At 49.2% G+C, this 19,946-nt stretch overlaps 1 protein-coding gene across 1 annotated transcript in view; it reads right to left on the bottom strand.

The window, feature by feature from the left end:
* PTH2R (parathyroid hormone 2 receptor) overlaps positions 1-19,946 on the bottom strand; it is a 1,278,649-nt gene that overhangs the window by 666,386 nt on the left and 592,317 nt on the right. Inside the window, exon 6 of the mRNA XM_085646864.1 lies at positions 3,654-3,840. Coding sequence (XP_085502990.1) covers positions 3,654-3,840 — 187 coding nt within the window. The remainder of the gene's footprint in view (positions 1-3,653; positions 3,841-19,946) is intronic.

The raw sequence follows: 19,946 nt of genomic DNA, 5'->3' as shown, positions 1-19,946 counted from the left end.
ATCGCAATCCTTGTCAGGGTGACGCCACAAGCAAACCCCAACACAAAAGAAGAATAAAGAACAACAATTTAGGGAAAAAAATATTAATTTATCCCAAAAATGACAAAAATCCAATCAATAGGACCTGAGATATTCAGCTTTAAATATTGAAAATAGTGCAAAAAAAGCCCAAAGTGCCAGCAGTGGCTATCTTGGAAAGCCGGAAGGGGACAAAGTCACAAGTTCAGGCTGACAGAAATGGAGCATGGGTCAGTTACAGCAGCCTAGTTAGGCCCGCTGAACAAAAGTACCTTAAGCTCAGGTTGCGGAGTGTTGCGGAGTCCTGCATTTCATAGCAGCAATTCCTGGGAACTGCAAAGCTGTGATGTGAAGTCCTGCGTTATCATCAAGAATGCATTCAATTGGGCGGCTTGCGGCACGAAGTTCTGCATCTAGGTGTGTCAGTCACTGCCTGGCTCTGAAGAAGCTGCGGGGCTTGCGATGGGGAGTCCTGCTTCATGGAGGATGCCATCAACGAGGGGCTTGTGTTGCAAAGACCTGCATTGAGGATAAATTGCACAGCAGTGGATCCTGTAAGGCTGTGGGCAGTGATGTAAACTTCTGCATCAGAGACAAACCACGCAGCAGACCTGATGCAGAATGTGGTGCAGGTGATGTGTTGTGTAGCGGCTCCTATGTGGAGTTTCTTGTCAGTGATGCCTCGTGCTGCGAATCGGATGCATTGGGCCTGTTAGGACCACTAAAGTGGCTGGTAGAGGGGACAAGGACTGTGGAGTGACACCACTTGTGACTGTAGGACTCACAGCCGGTGGAGTCCAGGTGCTTAGTAGATGATGGAGGAAGCCTGTTTTGTCCCGAAGGCTTCTGAGCTAGTCCTTCACTCAGGCAAGAGGGCAGCAGGGCAGCTGAGGGGCAGTCCTTCTTGCAGCGAAGCAGCACAGCAGTCCTTCTTCTGAGTCTTCCACTAATCCAGATATGTACTGAAGAGATGGGATCTTTTGTCATATGTCTATACCTGGTGCCCACTTTGAAGTAGGAGAGGCTTTTAAAGGTTTAAACTCCTCAGGAGGTGCTTAGAATTTCCCACCTCTCTGCCATTGCCCAAGATTGTCTAGGGTCACAATAGATTAGTGTCAAGCATTTGTGAGAGTGCCCAGGGAAGGCTTTTGTGATGTGCAAGTGTTGTAGGTGACAGCCCCTCCTCTCTTTAACTAAGAGCGGCCCATAATGCCAAAACCTACTTCTCTTTGTCTCACTCTCTGCCATGCAATACACAAAGGCCAACTGCCATCTACACCTAGTCATTTGAACCAGGATACACGCAGCAGCCGCCAAATGGCTGGAAAAAGAAAATGCCTACTTTGTAAAAGTGGCATTAACAGAATTATGACAGAAATACGACTTTACCATTAAACGCCAAACTTGTCCTGTCACACATGCTCCTAATTGGACGCTAGCACTTCTTAAATGTAATAAGATAGATCAATGTTATCCCATGTAGAGGTAGGCCTTGCATTACTGAAAAATGAATTTAGGGGATGGTTTTTCACTATTGGGACATGAAAATGTTTAAAGTACATGCACAACTTTTTAAATACACTGCGCCCTGCCCTCCGGGCAGTGTTGGGCCTACCTTAAGGGTGACTTATATGTATAAAAAATGAGTGTTTGGGCCTAGCAAGAGGTTTATACTGGCAGGTCTCGATGGCAGTTTTTTAAGTGGCACACACTGGCCGACATGGCAGGGCTAAGATATGTTTAGAAAAGGGTACCTAAGTGGGTGGCACAATAAATGCTGCAGGTCCACTAGCAGTATTTAATTTACAAACCCTGGGTACAGGGGGTACCACTTGACTAGGAACTTATAAGTAAATTAAAAATGCCAATTGGGTTCCAATTCTACTATGTTTAGAGGAGAGAGCACAAGCACTTTAGCACTGGGTAGCAATGGTAAAGTGCACAGAGTTCTGATGTCAGCAACAACAAGGTTAGGAACAATTGGAGGAGTGAAGACAAAGAATTTGGTGGACTACCACCCAAACTGGCCAAAACATGAACTATACCCGAAATAATTATCTGATGTGCAATTTTTCCAACATTATGAGGACATACACTGGGAGAAATATTATAAGCCAGTTTTCTCTCATTGCTTTTATGTGCGTTTAGCTATAAATTAACACTTTTCTTCTCTCTTCTACATGTGTATTTTTCCCCTTTCCAGCATGTGCTCCCAACAGGTTTGTTTTTAATCAGGTACATTTGTTCAGTGTGCTTATTAGGTGATGTTAGTGTTTCAATTTAAAGTTTCATGACTTATGTGTAGATATATGGAGCAAGTGCTTGTTTGTGGAAGCCTTTTTTATGAATGCTCAGCTACAGTATCATTACTTAGTGGGACCAGTCGGAAAATGTGTCCACCTTTTTATTTTCTGGTTTGACGAAAATGTGCTTTTGGCATCATCTGACAAAATTCCTCTGCGATAGATTGTTAAATATGTTTTCTTCAGAATACAGGTTTGCTCCATTTAACTCTAAATGCTTGTTTAATAAATCATGGAAGACCCTTTGGAGATTTGAAGTACAATGCTTATGTCAGGGTATAGGATTACAGAAGCTGCTGTCTGATCAAGCCAAAGGAAACTGCATAAGCACAAATCAAGATCGATATGAGCACTTCCATTGCCTCTGGCAGAACTATTGTTCTTTGTTCAGTATTTCACGGACCCCCTAACACCTTCAGGGGCAGAGTGGTGTTCACATAAGCAGGAGCATCTCAAGGGGAGCAAGCAGGCAGTGCCCACATATTTTTAGTTGTCATTCCTCTGTCAGAGCTTGTTATACAACAGAAGGCATGGCCGGCTCCTCCTACATTTAGTTAACAAAGCAACACCACTGGGTGGCACAAATACTGTGTTTTCACTTTTCCTGGGGTATATGTCTTTTTAATTACAAACTATTCCACGGATCAAAAACCGTAAAGTCGCTCCAGTAAGGTGTTGTCTTAGCCCTACCAGAGCTCCATGCATGCTTGCACATAAGGGGAACCCGTTTCCTTACACTTTGCAACTTGAAGCACACGTTTGTCTCGGGCATGATATGGATGAAATTGACACCTGTTCTACTGCTCCTGAATTTTGCGATCACCTATGTTTGGAAATTATGAGCCCCGTGTTTCACATTCACTAGGAATTGGCATCATCCTCTGTAACATGGCTTCCCCAGTGGGGGCTTTGCCTGTACCACTGAGTTCACACCCCTGGAGGCCATTCAGTTAATGACGTTCATGTTGAAAATCGAAAGTACCTTCATTTGGCGTCCTCTTTCCCATTTCTACTTTGTATTCGCAGATACAAGATTTTGCAATTACCTACAGCGAATCGTGCATACGTGGCCTGAGCGTTACTGACTCATAGAGCATTCGGCAAACATACGGCAAAATGCCCGAGAAATAAAAAAAAACATCATCAGTTTACAAATATCGACTTCGTGGTTTAAAAGGTTACCATTCTTCACACACGTCATGCACATGGCGAATATGCATGGAACTGTAAATAAAACAACTTCAATATTATAATAGGTAATGATAATGTACTGCGAATCCATTTTAATGTCAATGAGATGTAAAAACATGATGCTTGCAAAAATCAGCTTACATATTGCGATTTGTCCAATACAGGAGCTACCATAATATTTCGGAGGTCACCAAGTAGCAGAGAATCCATCTCTTTGATCCCAATGTGGGTGTGGACCACCTTGTCATTTATAAAGATGCTAACAGCCCTTAGCATGAAGGAAACGAATAGGTGCATGTGTATGTAATTCCTGGTACAATGCAGTCTCCTGTGAAAACACACAAATCAACACAGTGTTATACACGGAGAAATAAGATACACTATCTTGCACAGAAATATGGAAAATGTAACAAATTGATAGCGGTTATACTAAACTCTCAACTCGATATACATGTTTTATACAATTTTTTAAAGTACTGAGGCTCTTAATTACCCCGTGGTCCTGCTTGTCCTCGTCCCATTCCTTACTAATTGGAGATGACCATCTCCACGACAGAAAAAGAGAAAAGGAGCATGCTGGGATACCCTACCCACTCCCTCCCACTGGGAGTACATAAGCGGTACCAGCCCAGCATGCAGCCTGTTCTTTTTTTTCTGTCTTCCGACAGAATGGGACGTGTTGGGACTTACCTGGATTCTTCATTGAATTCTTCATTGGACGTCTCGTCGAGGCTGCTGGGCTGTCCTCACCGTCCTCCTTACGCGTTCTCCTGGCCTGCCAGGCTTGCCTGGAGCCGTGTTTCCTGCCGCCCGGCCCTTTGCGGCTGGGGCACATTCCTCCCTGACCTCTTCCAAGTTGCAGTGCGAGTCTCCCTGTGGCTTGGCCAGTCTGGGGGACGCGGTGCTGTGGCTGTTTGGCGGGTCCTGGTGCTTTGCTGGGTGTTGCTCCTGGGCCCCCTACCTGTTGTTTTGGAGCCTTCATGTTGGCTCAGGGTGCTCGTCTCGATCAGCTGCTGGTCGGGTGGCTGGCTGATGGATGGCTGTGTGGACCTTGCCTGGAATGACCGGAGGTTGTGGGAGTCGTTTCTGCGCACCCAGCTTCGGGAACATGCGTTTTGCTGTGTTCTGGGGGTCTCCTGTTCGGATTGCGACATGCCCAGTGCTGCTCCTCACCCTTTCTCCTGCCGGCCTCCTCCATTCTTCCTGGCGACCCTGTTGAGAGGATGGGTTGGTCTGGGGCTGGCCTGGCTGTGGCCTTGGAGCCCGTTGTTGGCGGGATTGTCCACCCGGCGCTGGTTTCCTGGTGCGCACATGGTATGGCTGTTGGGGGGGCAGTGAGTGGTGCGCTCTTCCTGCCCCCTTTGTGAGTACTGCATAGCGGTTTTCCTTTTTTTCTCTCTGCTGATGGTACTTGTGGGGCATGTTTCAGCACTGTTTACTCTTGGGAGCACAATTTGGTCTGCAGGTTGATGGTTCTAGGTGCCACAGTACGTTATGGCCCTGAGTACTCAGGGCCCGTTTACGGCTCTTGCGTTGCCGGTGTCCTGTTGGGGTTGGGTGCGGCTTCCCCCTTTTCTCGTGGGCTGTTCTTTTGGCCTTCGGCCGCGCCGCCCTTCGGCGCCTGCTCTCGTCTGCTCTCACATGTTGTGGTGCGTCAGCCCTGGTTTCTGCCTGGATGGGAGTCGGCGTGCTGCTACCAGTTGATGGGGGCTCATGTTGCTTCTGGGTTGTGCTCCTGTGTTGCTGGGTGTTCCGCCGGTGGTGGTTTGCGTGTTCTGGATGCCTGGCTCCCCGCGGCCCTCTGCCCCTGCGCCTGCTCGCTTGTCCGTTCTGTTGTGGCCTGCTGGTTGCTGTTTCTGCCTCTTCCTCTGCAGGTTCCGCGGTTCGTCTTCCTGGCCACTGCGCACTTGCTCTCGTCTGGTCTTCGTGGTTGTGGAGCGTCGGGCCTGGGTAGTGCCTGGCTGGGGGTCCACTTTGGGGTCCCTGGTGCTGTGGTTGTCTGGGTGCTTCTATGGTTGTCGGGCTGTCTTGGCTCCGGCCTTGCCTCCCTGTGTGCCCCTGGTCTTGTCTGCTTTCACTGATGGGCTGGGTTCCTGACTGGTTCTTTCCTGGTTGGGAGTTCGCTTGCAGCCCTGGCAGGTGTGTCTTCCCCTTTCGATCCGGGGCCGCCTCCTTGCGGCTTCTCTTTGCTAGCTCCTGTTTCTGCATAGGGACCCTCTGTGATTGGGTGGTTGCGTTTGGTCCGTTTGCTGCCTCGGTCCGTAGTCCTTGGTGTCTCCAATCCCGGGCTACTGGCCGTCCATCGGTTCCTCTGCCGGCTGCGCCGTTGGCTCCCCTGTCTTCGCTGTCCTCTTTTGGGCCCTGGTTTCCCCTGGGTCACTGCCCTTTTGTTGGGGGGGGTTCTGCCTGGGGTTTCCTTCGGGCCTTCCTCCGTGGTTTGTGTATCCCCTGGCCTTCTGGCTTCCCGCTTGCTCAGCACTTGTTATCGGTTGGTGTCTGGGCTGTGGGTCGGTTCCTGTGGGTCTGCTGTTGGCCTGTCCCTTTGGTGCTTGCCTCCTCGAGGTTTCTTGCTTCCGTCTGCTGGCCTGCGACCTTGGCTTCTGTTGCGCCTGCTGCCCACCCTGTGGTTTGGCCAGGTGGGCTTTAGTTCCTCGATGGGCTGTGGCTCGCTTTGGCGGTCTCTCCTGGGGTTTTTTGGCTTCTTCTTGTGGCCTCTTTTTCCGGGTCCTTTGGACCTCCGGTCATCCTGCCCTGTTGGCTTCTGTTGTCCCTGGTTGACCCTGGTGGGTTCCTGGTTTGGGGTGCGCCTGGGTTTGCCTGTGGCTCTTCCCTGTTCTGGTCGGCCCTGGATGCTTGTCCCTGTTGCCTTGCAGATCTTGGGCTTCCTTTGGCTACCTGCGCTCTTCCGCCCCTTGGTTCCGGCCCTTCTGTGGGTTCAGGCTGGGTGCGTGCTTGTCTGGGTGCCTGCCTGCCTGCGGTTTTCTCTGTCGGGTGCTTCTTGCTTCTTTCGGGTGCTTTTGCTTGCCCCATGCTCGGGGTGTCTGCCTTCCGCTGGGTTCTCCCCCTTGTTTTGCATGGGGAACTGTTGGGCCCTTCCTCTGTCCTGGTGGGCCTTGGCCTTGTTGGGCTGTTGGCTCCGGTGGAGTGCTGGTGGTGGCCCTGGTGGGTTCTGGCCAGTGTTGGGTTTGCTTCTCGCCTGCTGCCGGGGTTGCTGGGGTTTGATTTCTGATTGTGATTTCCTTCCCCCTCTTGTGTTTTCCTTGCTGGCTTGTTGAGGTTTGGGCTTGCCTTCTCGCCTGTCGCTCCGTTTCGCTCCTCTGGTGGTGGCTGGGGTTCGTTGGTCTTCCTTGGCCTCTGCCGTGGGTGGCCCCTTGTTCTTCGGGTGCTCTTGTGCCCTGCCCTGTTTGATGTGCCCTTTCCCTGCTTGTGGATGTTGGATGGCGGCTTCCCCTGTTATGTGGGCCGCTTTCCTGCTTCCCACCCCTCTCGCTCCCCTTTGGGTAGCTGTTGGCTTTGCCTCGGGTCTCGGGCTCTGGTCTTCTTTCTTTTGGGGCCTGTCTTTGGTCCTGTGCTCCCGCGAGGGCTGTTTACGACCTGCGGTGTCTGTGACCCTTGCTCTTTTGTTTGCTCTGGGGTGTTCCTTCTCCCCTTGTTTGGGCCTGCTCCCGCTCCCCTGTTGGGTGGTGCACCTTTGGCTTCTCTGGGCTCCTCTCCTTTGCTTTTGGTGCCAGGGTTGTTCCGGTGTGCTTTGTGGGCCTGGGCTTTGCCTCTGTTGGTTTTGCCCTTGCAGTCCCTATGTTTGGCCTCCCGTTTGCTTGTGCGTTTGGGTTGCTCGTGTGCCTCTTGGCTTGGTTGTGTTGGGCTTTGTGCTGTGGGGCCCTGGTTTGCGTGGAGTCCTCATTCGGTCCCTGCTTGGGTCCTTTCCTGGCCGCTCGTTCATGTTTGCCTTGTCACAGTCCTGGGATGGTCTTCTGTCCTTTCCGATGCCGCTCTCTTTGGCTGGCTGTGGCACTGGGTCCATTGAGTGGGCTCTGGGCTCCCTTCCTCTGCTTCTCCGTTCTCTGGGTGGCCTGGCTATGGTTGCCTGCATTGCCTTTCCCTGTGCCCTTTTGTGGTTGGGCCTTCTTTTTGCCTCTCCTTCCGGGTCCTGGCGGTGCTGTGTTGTGTGCCTCCTGACTGCCTTGCCTGCCGGTTCTCCAGCTGGCTTCTTGGGGTGGGGCTATTGGCCTCCTTGTTGGTCTTTCCTGTTTTGTCCTTCTGCCTTTTGAGATTCACCTTGTGGTTGTTCGGCTCTTGGTTGGTGTGGTTTACTCCTTTCCCGTTCTGGGGTTTTGGTTTCCCCGGTTCCGTGTGGAGCCTCTTTGAGCCCTGGTTTTTGCTGGGTCTGTTTCGGGTTGCGCTTCTTTTCTCTCCCTGGCCTCCGTTGGGTGGGTTGCTGGGTGTCTTGTCCCGGTGTCTCCTGCTTTGGGGGTGTGCCTAGGGCCTGGCCGTTTCTTGTTCCCCAGGTTCTTCTCCCAGTGGGGTGGCCTTTTGGTTGCTGCGGCTCTTCGGTGTCTCGGCTGGGGTTGGCTGTTGGTCGGTCTTGGCCTGTGGCCTGGTTCTTCGGTTGGTTTATGGCTAGGCCTGGGCGGTCAATTCCGTTCCGCTCGCGGAATTTGCGGAATTTCGGTAATTTCGCGTTCCGCGGAGAACGCGAAATTGCCCAAAATTCTGCTTTCCGCGACTTCGCGAAATTTTTTCTTGTTCGCGTTCTCAAAATGCGTGTTCGCGAGATATTTCTCCCCGAGCACGCAAACAGCAACTGTGAACAGGAAAAAAGCATCGCGAACAAGCAATTCCGCGTGTTCGCGGAATTTCTGCATGTTCGCGGAGATTTTTTACCGTTTCGCGGAGATTTGCGTAACGCGATTACGCAAATTCCGCCCACCCCTATTTATGGCCTCCGGTTTCCATGTTGATGATGTTGTCAGTGGGGGGGGGGCTTGCTTGGGTTCCCGGTCCCTTCTTTTTCTGGCTGTTCCTCTGGGTGAGTGCCTGTTTGCTTATCCGGTTCTGCCCTCTTTGCGGCTCTGCTGGTGGCTTCCCCCGGTGCGTTGGGGTGGTCCGGTGGTTGGTCGTGTTTTACTTCTGCTTTTTTCCTTGTGGGCCTTCGGCCCTTTGATCTGTGCGGTCTGTTCTCCTCCGCTCTTGGCCGTTGGGCTTGTTTGGCCTGTTTGGTCCCTGGGTGGGTGGCTGCCTGGTGGTGCCTGGGTCCGGGGGCTTCGCCCTTGGGGGTTTTTCCCTGGTCGTTTGCCCTTTTTGGCTCCTTTTCTCTATTGGTTTTGACCCCTCTGGTTGCTCCGTTGGGGGCTTGGCTCTGCGTGTCTGCTTGGTTGGGGGCGTGCTTGGTTGGGTGCCCCTTCCTGCGTTTCTCTCCTTCTTGTGGGCTCCTTTTGCTCCTGTGGGGTGCCGTTTTTGGGTCTGGTGCCCTTGGCGTTGGTGGAGTTCCGGAAGGCCGGGTTCTCTGTTTTGGTATTCTCCAATTAGTGAGGAATGGGACAAGGACAGGAGGGACCTGGGGGTAATGTCCTATTAGTTATCGGTAATCTTCATTACTCCTGGTCCCGTTGTCCACGTCCCATTCCTTACGCCCCTCCCTCCCTCCCTGGCGGCCGGCCTTCCGGTTGTTGGCTTGCTGTTTTCAGGCTGCATGCTGGGCTGGTACCGCTTATGTACTCCCAGTGGGAGGAAGTGGGTGGGGTATCCCACCATGCTCCTTTTCTTTTTTCTGTCGTGTAGATGGTCGTCTCCAATTAGTAAGGAATGGGACGAGGACAACGGGACCAGGAGTAATGAAGATTACCGGTAAGTAATAGGACATTACTGCAGTTATACACTTCTGCTTGTGTGATGAAACGTGACGCCACACAGCATACATTTATTACCCATTCGAAAGGCTCATAGGCGTAGAGTTAAATTGTGTTACGTAGTAAAGTAGCCAATCAACCTTTTGGAAATAGCTGTGTTTGGGTCAGATGTACATTAAACATACTGTTCTTCAAGATAATACAGAGGCGTAATGCAACAAAGTAAAATGGGTGCATATTTTCAATTTCAAACTATAATATTTCACTTTTCATTTGTCACTTATTTAATAAAAAAAGTAATTACAATTGACAGTGACATTTAAAATAAACATTTAGGACCTTATGTACGACCATTAAGTTTAGCAAATCGCAAATTGAGAAAAATTGCGACTTGCAATTTGCGACTCGCTAAACTTAATGTACAACAGTGTCTCAGACACTATTTGCGATATCCAATGGGGTCTCAAATTGCATGTCTCTTGAATATTAATGAGGCTGTCACAATTTGCAACCCCATGGATGGTGGCCTGCTGGGGTCAGCAGACCACCATGCCTGTGACTGCTTTTTAAATAAAGCAGTTTTTTTTTTTAAATGCAGCCATTTTTTCTTAAAAGAAAATGGGATGCATTTAAAAAAGAAAAATGACACTTTCCAGCTTCATTTTTTAAGGGTAGGCAGTGGTCCATGCGAGCACTGCCTGGTCTTAGAAAATATTTGCACACCCATTCACAAAGGGGGAGAGGTTCCCTGGGGACCCCTTGCAGTTTGCAATTGGCTCACCACCCTTCTGAGAAGGGTGGTAAACTGCAAGTGTTTTGTGACCGCAATTGCGGTCGCAAAACAATCCTACATCGGTTATGGACTCGCTATTAGGAAGGACGCCCTTGGCACGCCCCTTCTTAATAGCGAGTCGCTAACCATGTTTTGCGAGTCGCTAGTTTGTTAGCGACTCGCAAAATAGGGTTTGTACATTGGGCATACGTTTTTTGTGGTCGCAAATGGACCAAATTCCCCTTTGTGACTGCAAAAAACGGCCGTACATCTGCCCCTTAATTCCTTGCACAAATTTACCTTGCGGTCACAAAGCCTATGATTCCCAAAAACTCACATCATGTGACCGCATAACACCTTTTTAAAATGTATGCAAGTCCTTTTATACGTCAAGAACTTTTTTCCAATTCATTAAACTACATATGCAATCTATTACAAAAAACATGAATGAGAGCAGCTTCAGGATTGTCCTGAGCGCCGATGATTTGCGCTCCCAGGGACACTAGGACCCTGTACTTTGCAGTCTCCAACCCAACAATGCAGCTGGGTTGGAGACAGCTACAGTGAATATGACAATTTGGCCGGTCTAAGACCGCTGGCCAAACGGCCATGTGCACTGATAGAAATGCGCACCACTCTCCCTGTGGTGCCCATCATCCCCCTAACCTCACCCCCAAGACTCAACGGGAAACAAAATAAAACCATAATAAACCCAGGTTTATTATTGGGTATTTTTCTTTTTTTACACTCCTGGCAGCTCTAGCCCTGCATTTGCAACCATTCAAGGGAGAGGGAGGGATGTGGGGGGGGGAGGGGGGAGCGGAAATTGCGACCTGTCTAATGAATATTCATTTGCTAGGTCATTTTGCAACCTAGTGCAAATGGAACATTTGTGATGTGACCTACTAGTACATAAGTTGCATCACAAATTGCATTTACATTCCAAAACTATTCAGTGTGCAAATCAATCAATCAATCAATCACTGCATTTGTAAAGCGCGCTACTTACCCGTGAGGGTCCCAAGGTGCTGGGGGGGAGGGGGGAAAGGGGAGCTGCTACTGATCGAAGAGACAGGTCTTGAGAAGTCTTCTGAAGGCCAGCAGGTCCTGGGTCTGTCGTAGGCTGGTAGGGAGAGCGTTCCAGGTCTTGGCGGTGAGGTAGGAGAAGGATCTGCCACCGGTGGTGGTTTTCCGGATGCGAGGGACTGTGGCGAGGGTGGCAGAGCGGAGGTTGCAGGAGGGGGTGTGGAAGCTGAGCCGGTTGTTGAGGTATGTTGGTCCGGTGTTGTGTAGTGCTTTGTGTGCGTGGGTGAGGAGTTTGAAGGTGATTCTCTTGTTGACGGAGAGCCAGTGTAGGCTTCTCAGGTGGGGTGTGATGTGGCTGCGTCGGGGGACGTCGAGGATCAGTCGTGCCGAGGCGTTCTGGATTCGTTGTAGTCATCTCAGGAGCTTGGTTGTTGTTCCTGAGTAGAGGGCGTTCCCATAGTCGAGTCTGCCAGTGATGAGGGCCTGGGCGACGGTTTTTCTCGTGTCGGGAGGGATCCATTTGAAGATCCTGCGGAGCATCTGGAGGGTGTTGAAACAGGACGCCGAGACGGCGTTGACTTGCTTGGTCATGGAGAGGGTGGAGTCGAGGATGATGCCCACGTTGCGTGCGTGGTCGGTGGGTTACGGGGCTGTGCCTAGCGATGTGGGCCACCAGGAGTCAATCCAGGCTGATGAGGATGAGGACCTCCATCTTGTCTGAGTTCAGCTTTAGTCTGCTGTCCTTCATTCAGTCGGCGACGGCCTTCATTCCTCTGTGAAGGTTGGCTTTGGCGGTGTGGGGGTCTTTGGTGAGGGATATGATCAGCTGGGTGTCGTCGGCATAGGAGATGATGTTGAGGTTGTGCTGTCGTGCGACCTGGGCGAGAGGTGCCATGTAGATGTTGAGCAGCGTCGGGCTAAAGGAGGATCCTTGTGGGACGCCGCTGATGATCTTGGTGGTTTTGGAGAGGAAGGGTGAGAGGCGGACGCTCTGGGTTCTGCCGGAGAGGAAGGATTTGGTCCTGGCCAGGGCCTTCTCTTGGATTCCGGTGTCATGGAGGCGTGCTGATAGGGTGCGGTGACAGACCGCGTCAAAGGCAGCTGACAGCTCCAGGAGGATGAGGGCGGCTGTTTCTCCTTTGTCCATAAGTATCCTGATGTCGTCGGTGGGGTGATGAGGGCGGTCTCGGTACTGTGGTTGCTGCGAAAGCCGGATTGGGAGGGGTCCAAGATGTTGTAGCGGGTTAGCTGTTTGTTGACAATCTTCTCTGTCACTTTTGCTGGGAACGGAAGCAGGGAGATGGGCCGGAAGTTCTTGAGGTCCTTGGGGTCCGCCTTGGGTTTTTTCAGCAGGGCGTTGATCTCGGCGTGCTTCCAGCTTTCCGGGAAGGAAGCTGACTCGAAGGAGATGTTGATTGTTTTCCGGAGGTGGGGTGCGATGGTTGTGCTGGCAATGTTGAAAATGTGGTGAGGGCACGGGTCGGAAGGGGATCCGGAGTGGATGAAGTTCATGGTTTTGATGGTGTCTTCGTCGCTGACTCTGGACCAGGTGGTCAGGCGACTGGTGAGGGTGGGGGTTGTGGGGATGGTGGTCTTGGTGGTGGGTGTGGGGGTGTCACAGTTGAAGCTGTCGTGGATGTCGGTGATCTTGCGGTGAAAGAAGGTGGCCAGGGAGTCGCACAATTCTTGTGATGGTGGGATGTCGTTGGTGTTGGAGCTGGGGTTGGAGAGTTCTTTCACGATGCTGAAGAGCTCTCTGGTGTTGTGTGCGTTGTTGTCTAGGCGGTCCTTGAAGGCGGTCCTCTTGGCAGTCCGGATGAGTTGGTGGTGTCTGCGGGTAGCGTTCTTGTGGGCTGTGAGGCTGTCTGGGGATCAGTCGCGGAGCCATTTCTTCTCAAGCTTCCGACAGGTGTGCTTGGAGGTCCGGAAGTGCTCAGTGAACCATGCGGCTTTCTTGTTGGTGTGGTTGGTTGTGATCTTGAGAGGGGCGAGGGTGTTGGCGCAGTCGCTGATCAACTGTTTGAGGTTGGTAACGGCAGAGTCGGGGTTGCTGGGGTCGGCGGGTGATCTCAGGGTGAGGGTGGTGGCCAGTTGATCTTTGGTGACCTTTCCCCAGCAGCGGCGTGGCAGCTGTTGGGTGCGGTGGTGTGTGGTGGGTTTCCTGAAGGTGAAGTGGACGCATCTGTGGTCGGTCCAGTGGGGTACGGTGGTGTGGTTGAAGGAGACCTGGGGGCTCGCGGAGAAGATGGGGTCCAGCGCGTGTCCAGCGGCATGGGTAGGTGTAGTCACGAGCTGTTTGAGTCCAAGGTTGGCGAGGTTGTCAATCAGGGCGGTGGAGTTGGTGTTGTTGTTGTTCTCGAGGTGGAAGTTCAGGTCCCCGAGGAGGATGTAGGAGGCGAGGGCGTGGGTGCTGACGAGGTCGGCGATGGTGTCGCTGAACTGTGGTCTTGGTCCGGGTGGTCTGTAGATGAGTGTTCCTCTGAGGGTCGTGTTGGGGTCCGTGTGGATCTGGAAGTGCATGTGCTCGGCCGTGGTGAGGGTTTCGTCGGTGTTGGTCGAGACTCTGAGGGTGTCTTTGTGGATGATGGCGATTCCTCCTCCAACTCCGTTGGCACGGTCTCTGCAGGAGAACTTGTAGCCCGTTGGGATGGCAATGGAGATGTCTGGCGTTGAGGTGGTGTTCAACCAGGTCTCCGTCAGAAAGGCGACGTTGGGGGCGATGGAATCTAGGAGGTCCCAGAGTTCGATGGCGTGCTTTCTAGCGGAGCGGGTGTTGAGGAGGATGCAGCGGAGGTGGTTGGGTTCTCTGTTTGTTGGTTTGGTGAGCTGGATGCTGGTGAATCTGCAGTCCCGGCAGGTGAAAGGCCCTTGGGTGTGCTTCGGGATGGCCTGGTAGTAGGGGTGGTATCGTCCGGGGTTGAGTGCGTGGAGGGTGCTGGAGTCGTAGTGCAGTCTGGCGTTGCGGGGGGCGCGGGGGATAGGGGTTCTGGTGCTGGACACGGTCCAGGCTCGGACGTGCGCAGACGGGCTTGCCTTTGGCGCGCCTTTGGCACGCCGGCGGCATGCCCGCTGTGCGCTTCCGCACGTCGACCTCCATAAGAGGCGAAGTGGGAGGGAGGAGCTGCTGGGAGGTGGGAGCGGGGCGGCCAATGGGCGAGGGCACGGGACACAGAAGGCAAAAGGGGGCGGGCCGCAGGGGAGCAGCGGCAGGAAGCGGGGAGCGGGGGGGGCACAGAGGGCACAACGGAGCACAAATGAACGCCTGAGAACGGGAAAAACAAGATACAAAAATAGAATGCCAAGGTGGAAGAAAACACAAAATTAGAGGTACAGTGCAGAACGCAAAATGCACACAGTCACCAGGGCCGAGCTCCCGGCAGTGGCAGCAGTGGGGCAGAGTCACGGGCACCCAGGAGGAGCCATGCAGCGTGTGGAGCGACCCGAGGACAGGTCACATTTACTGCCGCGTGTCGACCTCCATAAGAGGCCAAGTGGGAGGGAGGAGCAGCTGGGAGGCGGGAGCGGGGCGGCCAATGGGCGAGGGCACGGGACACAGAAGGCAAAAGGAGGCGGGCCGCAGGGGAGCAGCGGCGGGAAGCGGGGGGGCACAGAGGGCACAAAGGAGCGCAAAGGAATGCCTGAGAACGGGAAAACTAGATACAAAAATAGAATGCCAAGGTGGAAGAAAACACAAAATTAGATGTACAGTGTAGAACGCAAAATGCACACAGTCACCAGGGCTGAGCTCTCGGCAGCGGCAGCAGTGGGGTAGAGTCACGGGCATCCAGGTGGAGCCGTGCGGCGTGTGGAGCAACCTGAGGACAGGTCACAGTCACTGCCACCCGTCGACCTCCATAGGAGGCCAAGTGGGAGAGAGGAGCAGCTGGGAGGCGGGAGCGGGGCGGCCAATGGGCAAGGGCACGGGCCACAGAAGGCAAAGGGGGGCGGGGCCGCAGGGGAGCAGCGGCGGGAAGCGGGGAGTGGGGGGGCACAGAGGGCACAAAGGAGCGCAAAGGAACGCCTGAGAACAGGAAAAACAAGATACAAAAATAGAATGCCAAGGTGGAAGAAAACACAAAATTGCCTATCCTTGGCTCAAGATTGGGGATATTACTTCAGGCCCCAAGACTATCAGAAAGCACATTCTCCCTGAATTATTTTAATTTTACCCATTTTAGACAAATTCTGTACTGAGACCCACTCTGGTGCAAATGACCTAAATAAAATGAGAGTTGCCCCTTTATTAAGATAGCTTGATTTTGTTTCTGAATTTTGCTTAGGTCTCTATTACAAAAAATAAAATACATTGCGAATAAATAGCATATACACCCTGTGTATAAAGTTATATCTAGAACATGGTAAACAAGGCCTTGATTGAAATCAAAGTTAATTTTGAATTAGAAAGGATTTTTGAATAATTGTGATTTTTCAGAAGACTTGTATAAAAATGGTTATTACAAATGTTGAGAAAGTTAAGGTTTGACTAATTTTTTAAACTATACAAATGGCAAAACAGAACTTTTTTTAATGATGCAAACTTCTTTAACTCGGATTGAGCAGGTTCTTTTCCACTTTTTTACTTTCATCCTTTTCCAAAATACAGTATTTAATAAAGATCTGAATTACTTTGGAACCCATTATGCCAACTATAATCACATAACAAGCAATGAAAGATATGTTCAGTTCTACTCAAAAAGGCTGCATACAGGGCTAAATTTAGTGTTTAAATAAGTAGTTGAATATTCAACAGAAAGTTTGCTTCTCACAAACCGAGCTGCTAACAGTGATACCTCGAAATTGACAGAATCGTAAATGTCTGTTTTCGGTGAATATTTCAAATTTTAAAACAACTTATAATATCCTGCTGTAACTAACTATTCAAACCACTCTAAAATGGTTAATCCATTTGTATACCTTAAACTTGGGTTTTTCAAGGAAAAACTCATTTAGTTTATTGTATGATAGTCAACATAGGTATTTGTTTAAAGTGCATCTTCTAAGAAGCTTCTTGGCACTTTGGGGCCAATTATGATGCCGCGAGTAAAGGCTCTGGCCTAGTCGCAGTCTTTACAGCCACATAGTAATGGGCCGCTCAGTTTTCTTTCCAACCACATCATTACGTTGGAGGCGGTCAGAAAGAAAACCAACTAGTCATTCTGGCTGGCTTCTGACGGGCTCAGAGAGCTAGTTCACCAGTCGGAAACTGAAGAGTAATCTCAAGGGAGGGCCTTTCTGCCCTTGAGATTACGTTGACGGTTTCCGACATGGTTTCCATGCCGCTCTGTCCGACATGGAAATCATGTTGGAAAGCCTGTTTGGAGCCCACAACAGGTCCCCCTTAGGTGCACGGCCTCCAGTTGATCCTTGATCCTTGCACTTTGTGGCTGGCACCAAGGTGAAGGGATGAACTGCACATCTAATTTCACTAAGGGAGCACGCATTACAACCAGTTTACAGCCGTACTGCATGCTCCCACAATGAAATATAGGAATACGACCGGGCAGTTGGGACCGCCGACCGGGTTTCAGTCGGTCCCTTTTTTTTTTTTTTTTTAAATATTTTTATTGATAAATTTTTTCCCCACATTTTATTTCCCCCCCCCTCCCCCATTACATGGACAAGGCACAATAAGTTTCATAAGGCAGCCACATACTCAACTACATATTCAAAAGAAAAATGGAAAGTGAAATATTACAATATACATACTACATACAGATCCTATCATAATATATACGAATACAAATAATATATGTTAACATTCCATAATACATACATTCCTCAAAATACCTTATTCAGTTCCAGCCTTCCATTGAATCAAAGGACCCCAGATTTGTATACCCAGCTTTTTACCCTTTCTCCCTTTCCTAGAGTAAATAGCTGTTTCCAATTTTTGTATTGACAAAGTTTTTCCTAGCCATTGATGATACGTAGGAGGATTTGGATCTAACCAAATTGAGGCCACAAGCAGTCTAAAAATCGACATTGCTACAAACAGAAAATATTTACAATGAATTTGTCCGTTGGGGGATATTCCCAACAAAATAGTTGCTGAGTCCAACTCTATTGTTGTGTCTAAGGCATTCCGGAAAAAATTCCCGATATCTTGTTTTATCTTATCTAAGTGTGGACAAGTAGAGAAAATATGTAACAAATTGGCCTCCATACTGCCACATCTAAAACACGAGATGCCCGACACAGCCCCCCATTGAGCAATTTTCCATGGCGTATAATACAGGTGATACAGGCTCTTGTAGTGCTGGGCCTGAAGAGACGCTGAGCATAGTAATTTACATCCCATCTCAAGTGATTCAGAGAAAATATCTCTTTATCTAGCTATATCTAAATCTGAGGACCATTTAATTATCCATTTGTCAAGATCATCCTTTTTTAACTTTGTCATTTCTAAATAAAATCTTTTTATAGTACAGTCATTACCTTTTTGTATGAGATCCATCATTATACTCCTCCCAAAGCCTAGAGCTCCCCCTTTTTTATTTAATATACAACTCCTTATTTGAAGGTATTTAAAGAAATGATTTGTGTTTAACATATACTTGTTTTTCAAATCTATAAATTGTAAGATGCCCTTATCATCCCACATATCACCAATCATTCTTATACCTTGACTCTCCCATTCCACATATACCATTCCTGAGAACACAGCCCTAGGTAATGAGGGATTATTTTTGAATCTAGTATATACACTATATTTCCCTATTCCAACTTTTTTGGAAAATCCTTTCCATATGCTGTAGGCCGCCATAATTATCTTGAAACGTGTTCTCTTAAAGTAACTTCCATCAGTAAATCTTAAAAAAATATTTTCAGCATTTGTACCCAGAGCTAAACCATATATAGCCAGCGAGCCTGTCTTATCCCATCCATCCATCTCAGCCCCCCCAATTAATCCAGCCATTCCTTGTATTGCTGCAGCCCAATAATATACCTTTAGATCCGGCAGTGACCACCCCCCTCTCTCCCTGGGAAGAGACATATACCTCAATGCCCTCCGGGTTTTACCTCTAGCCCAAATAAAACGATTTACCATACTTTCGCAAATTTTAAACCACTTATTTTCAATTAGAAGAGGGATTGCCCTAAAAAGATACAACAGTTTGGGTAAGATCAGCATTTTAATAATATTAACTCGCCCAACTAATGATAAATGTAAGTTCTCATAACGATCCAAATCTTTTCTTGCCTTTTCGATTACTGGGGCAATATTATTATCCACCAAACTATCTAAATTAGACATAATATTAATTCCGAGGTATTTCCCTGCCGGCACTACTCTTCTATCTTCACAAGGTGTAAAAGAGTTTTTAATAATCTGGGTTTTAGACGCGTTCAATGAGTACCCTGAGACTTGTCCAAATCTTAAGGCCTTGGCCTCTACAAATGTAGTTGCTTCCGTTGGGCAAGGTGTTATCACCGCAACGTCGTCAGCATAGGCTAATATCTTGCATGGCCCAAGAACTGTATTGACTGGGGTGATCTCTGGTGCTGATTCTATCTTCCGTATTAAGGGATCCATATAGATGGCAAATAGCAAGGGAGAGAAAGGACATCCCTGGCGAGTTCCTCTCTTGATTTTAAATTGACCAGTTATACCCCCGTTTATCCTTAATGCTGCACCTGGATCCATATATAGAGTCTGAATTGCTTTCAAATAGCCTCCTCTAATCCCAACTCTAGCTAGGGTCTGCCACAAATACTGCCAGGAGACCCGATCAAATGCTTTTTCCGCATCCAAAAGCATAACTGCCATCGGGTCTCCTGCTACTTCCGCCACATCAAATAAAGTTATAACTTTTCTAATATGGTGAGTTGTCCCTCTACCAGGAATAAACCCATGTTGGTTATCACTAACCAGGTTACTTATAATTCTTGCAAATCTTGCAGCCAGTGCCTTTGAATAAATTTTGGTGTCATTATTCATCAATGTTATTGGGCGGTACGACCCTGGTTCATTCAGGGGCTTTTCTTTTTTTAAAATTAATACTATATCTGCCCCGCTCCAGGATTTGGGAATGGATACCCCACTTTGTGCAGCTTGAAACATTTGAGTTAAATTATTACCTAAACATCCCCAGAAAGTTTTATAAAACTCGATCGGTAGCTGATCAGGTCCAGCAGCCTTCCCCGAGGGTAGAGCAGTCATTGCTTCTTTAATCTCAGTTTCGTCCAATACGGTCTCTAATTCTTCTGCATCTTCAGGGGATATAGTTTTTACCTCAATGTTCTGGAGATATTCATTTATTCTATCGATACTACTGGGATCTTTCTCATCATATAAAGATTGGTAAAACTTCCTAAAGACCTCCCGAATTTCTTCTGGATCTGAATGTAGTTGTCCCTTTTCATCCTTTATTTCCTTAATCGTCCCTGCCGCCGCTATCTGTCTGGTTCGTATAGCAAGGACTCGCCCTATTTTCTCACTGAACTCGTAACATCTCTCCCTTCTGATTGTATATTGCTTTGCGGCTCTATTAGCAAGTTCTTCCTCTGCCTCACTTTTCACCTTCAGTAATTCTATTACGAATTGTTCAGTCGGCTCTCCCCTTATTACACAGTTATTAAGTTGTTCTTCTGCCTCCAGTACTTTTCCCTCTTTCTCCTTATATCGCAGTCTTTCTGTTTTCCTCTTGAAGGCGCTATAACTACACGTTTCACCGCGTGCTCCTGCCTTAAAGGCATCCCATACTATGCCAACTGCAGCAGTTCCTCTATTATATTCAAAGAATTCAGTAATCCATTTAGACATATGTTTTATATAGTCATCATCTAAAA

This window comes from Triturus cristatus, chromosome 3_2 (assembly GCF_964204655.1).
Source record: "Triturus cristatus chromosome 3_2, aTriCri1.1, whole genome shotgun sequence".
In the NCBI taxonomy this organism is placed as follows: Eukaryota; Metazoa; Chordata; class Amphibia; order Caudata; family Salamandridae; genus Triturus; species Triturus cristatus.
The sequence above is the reverse complement of the archived record's forward strand: the minus strand, read 5'-3'. Positions and strand labels throughout refer to the sequence as shown.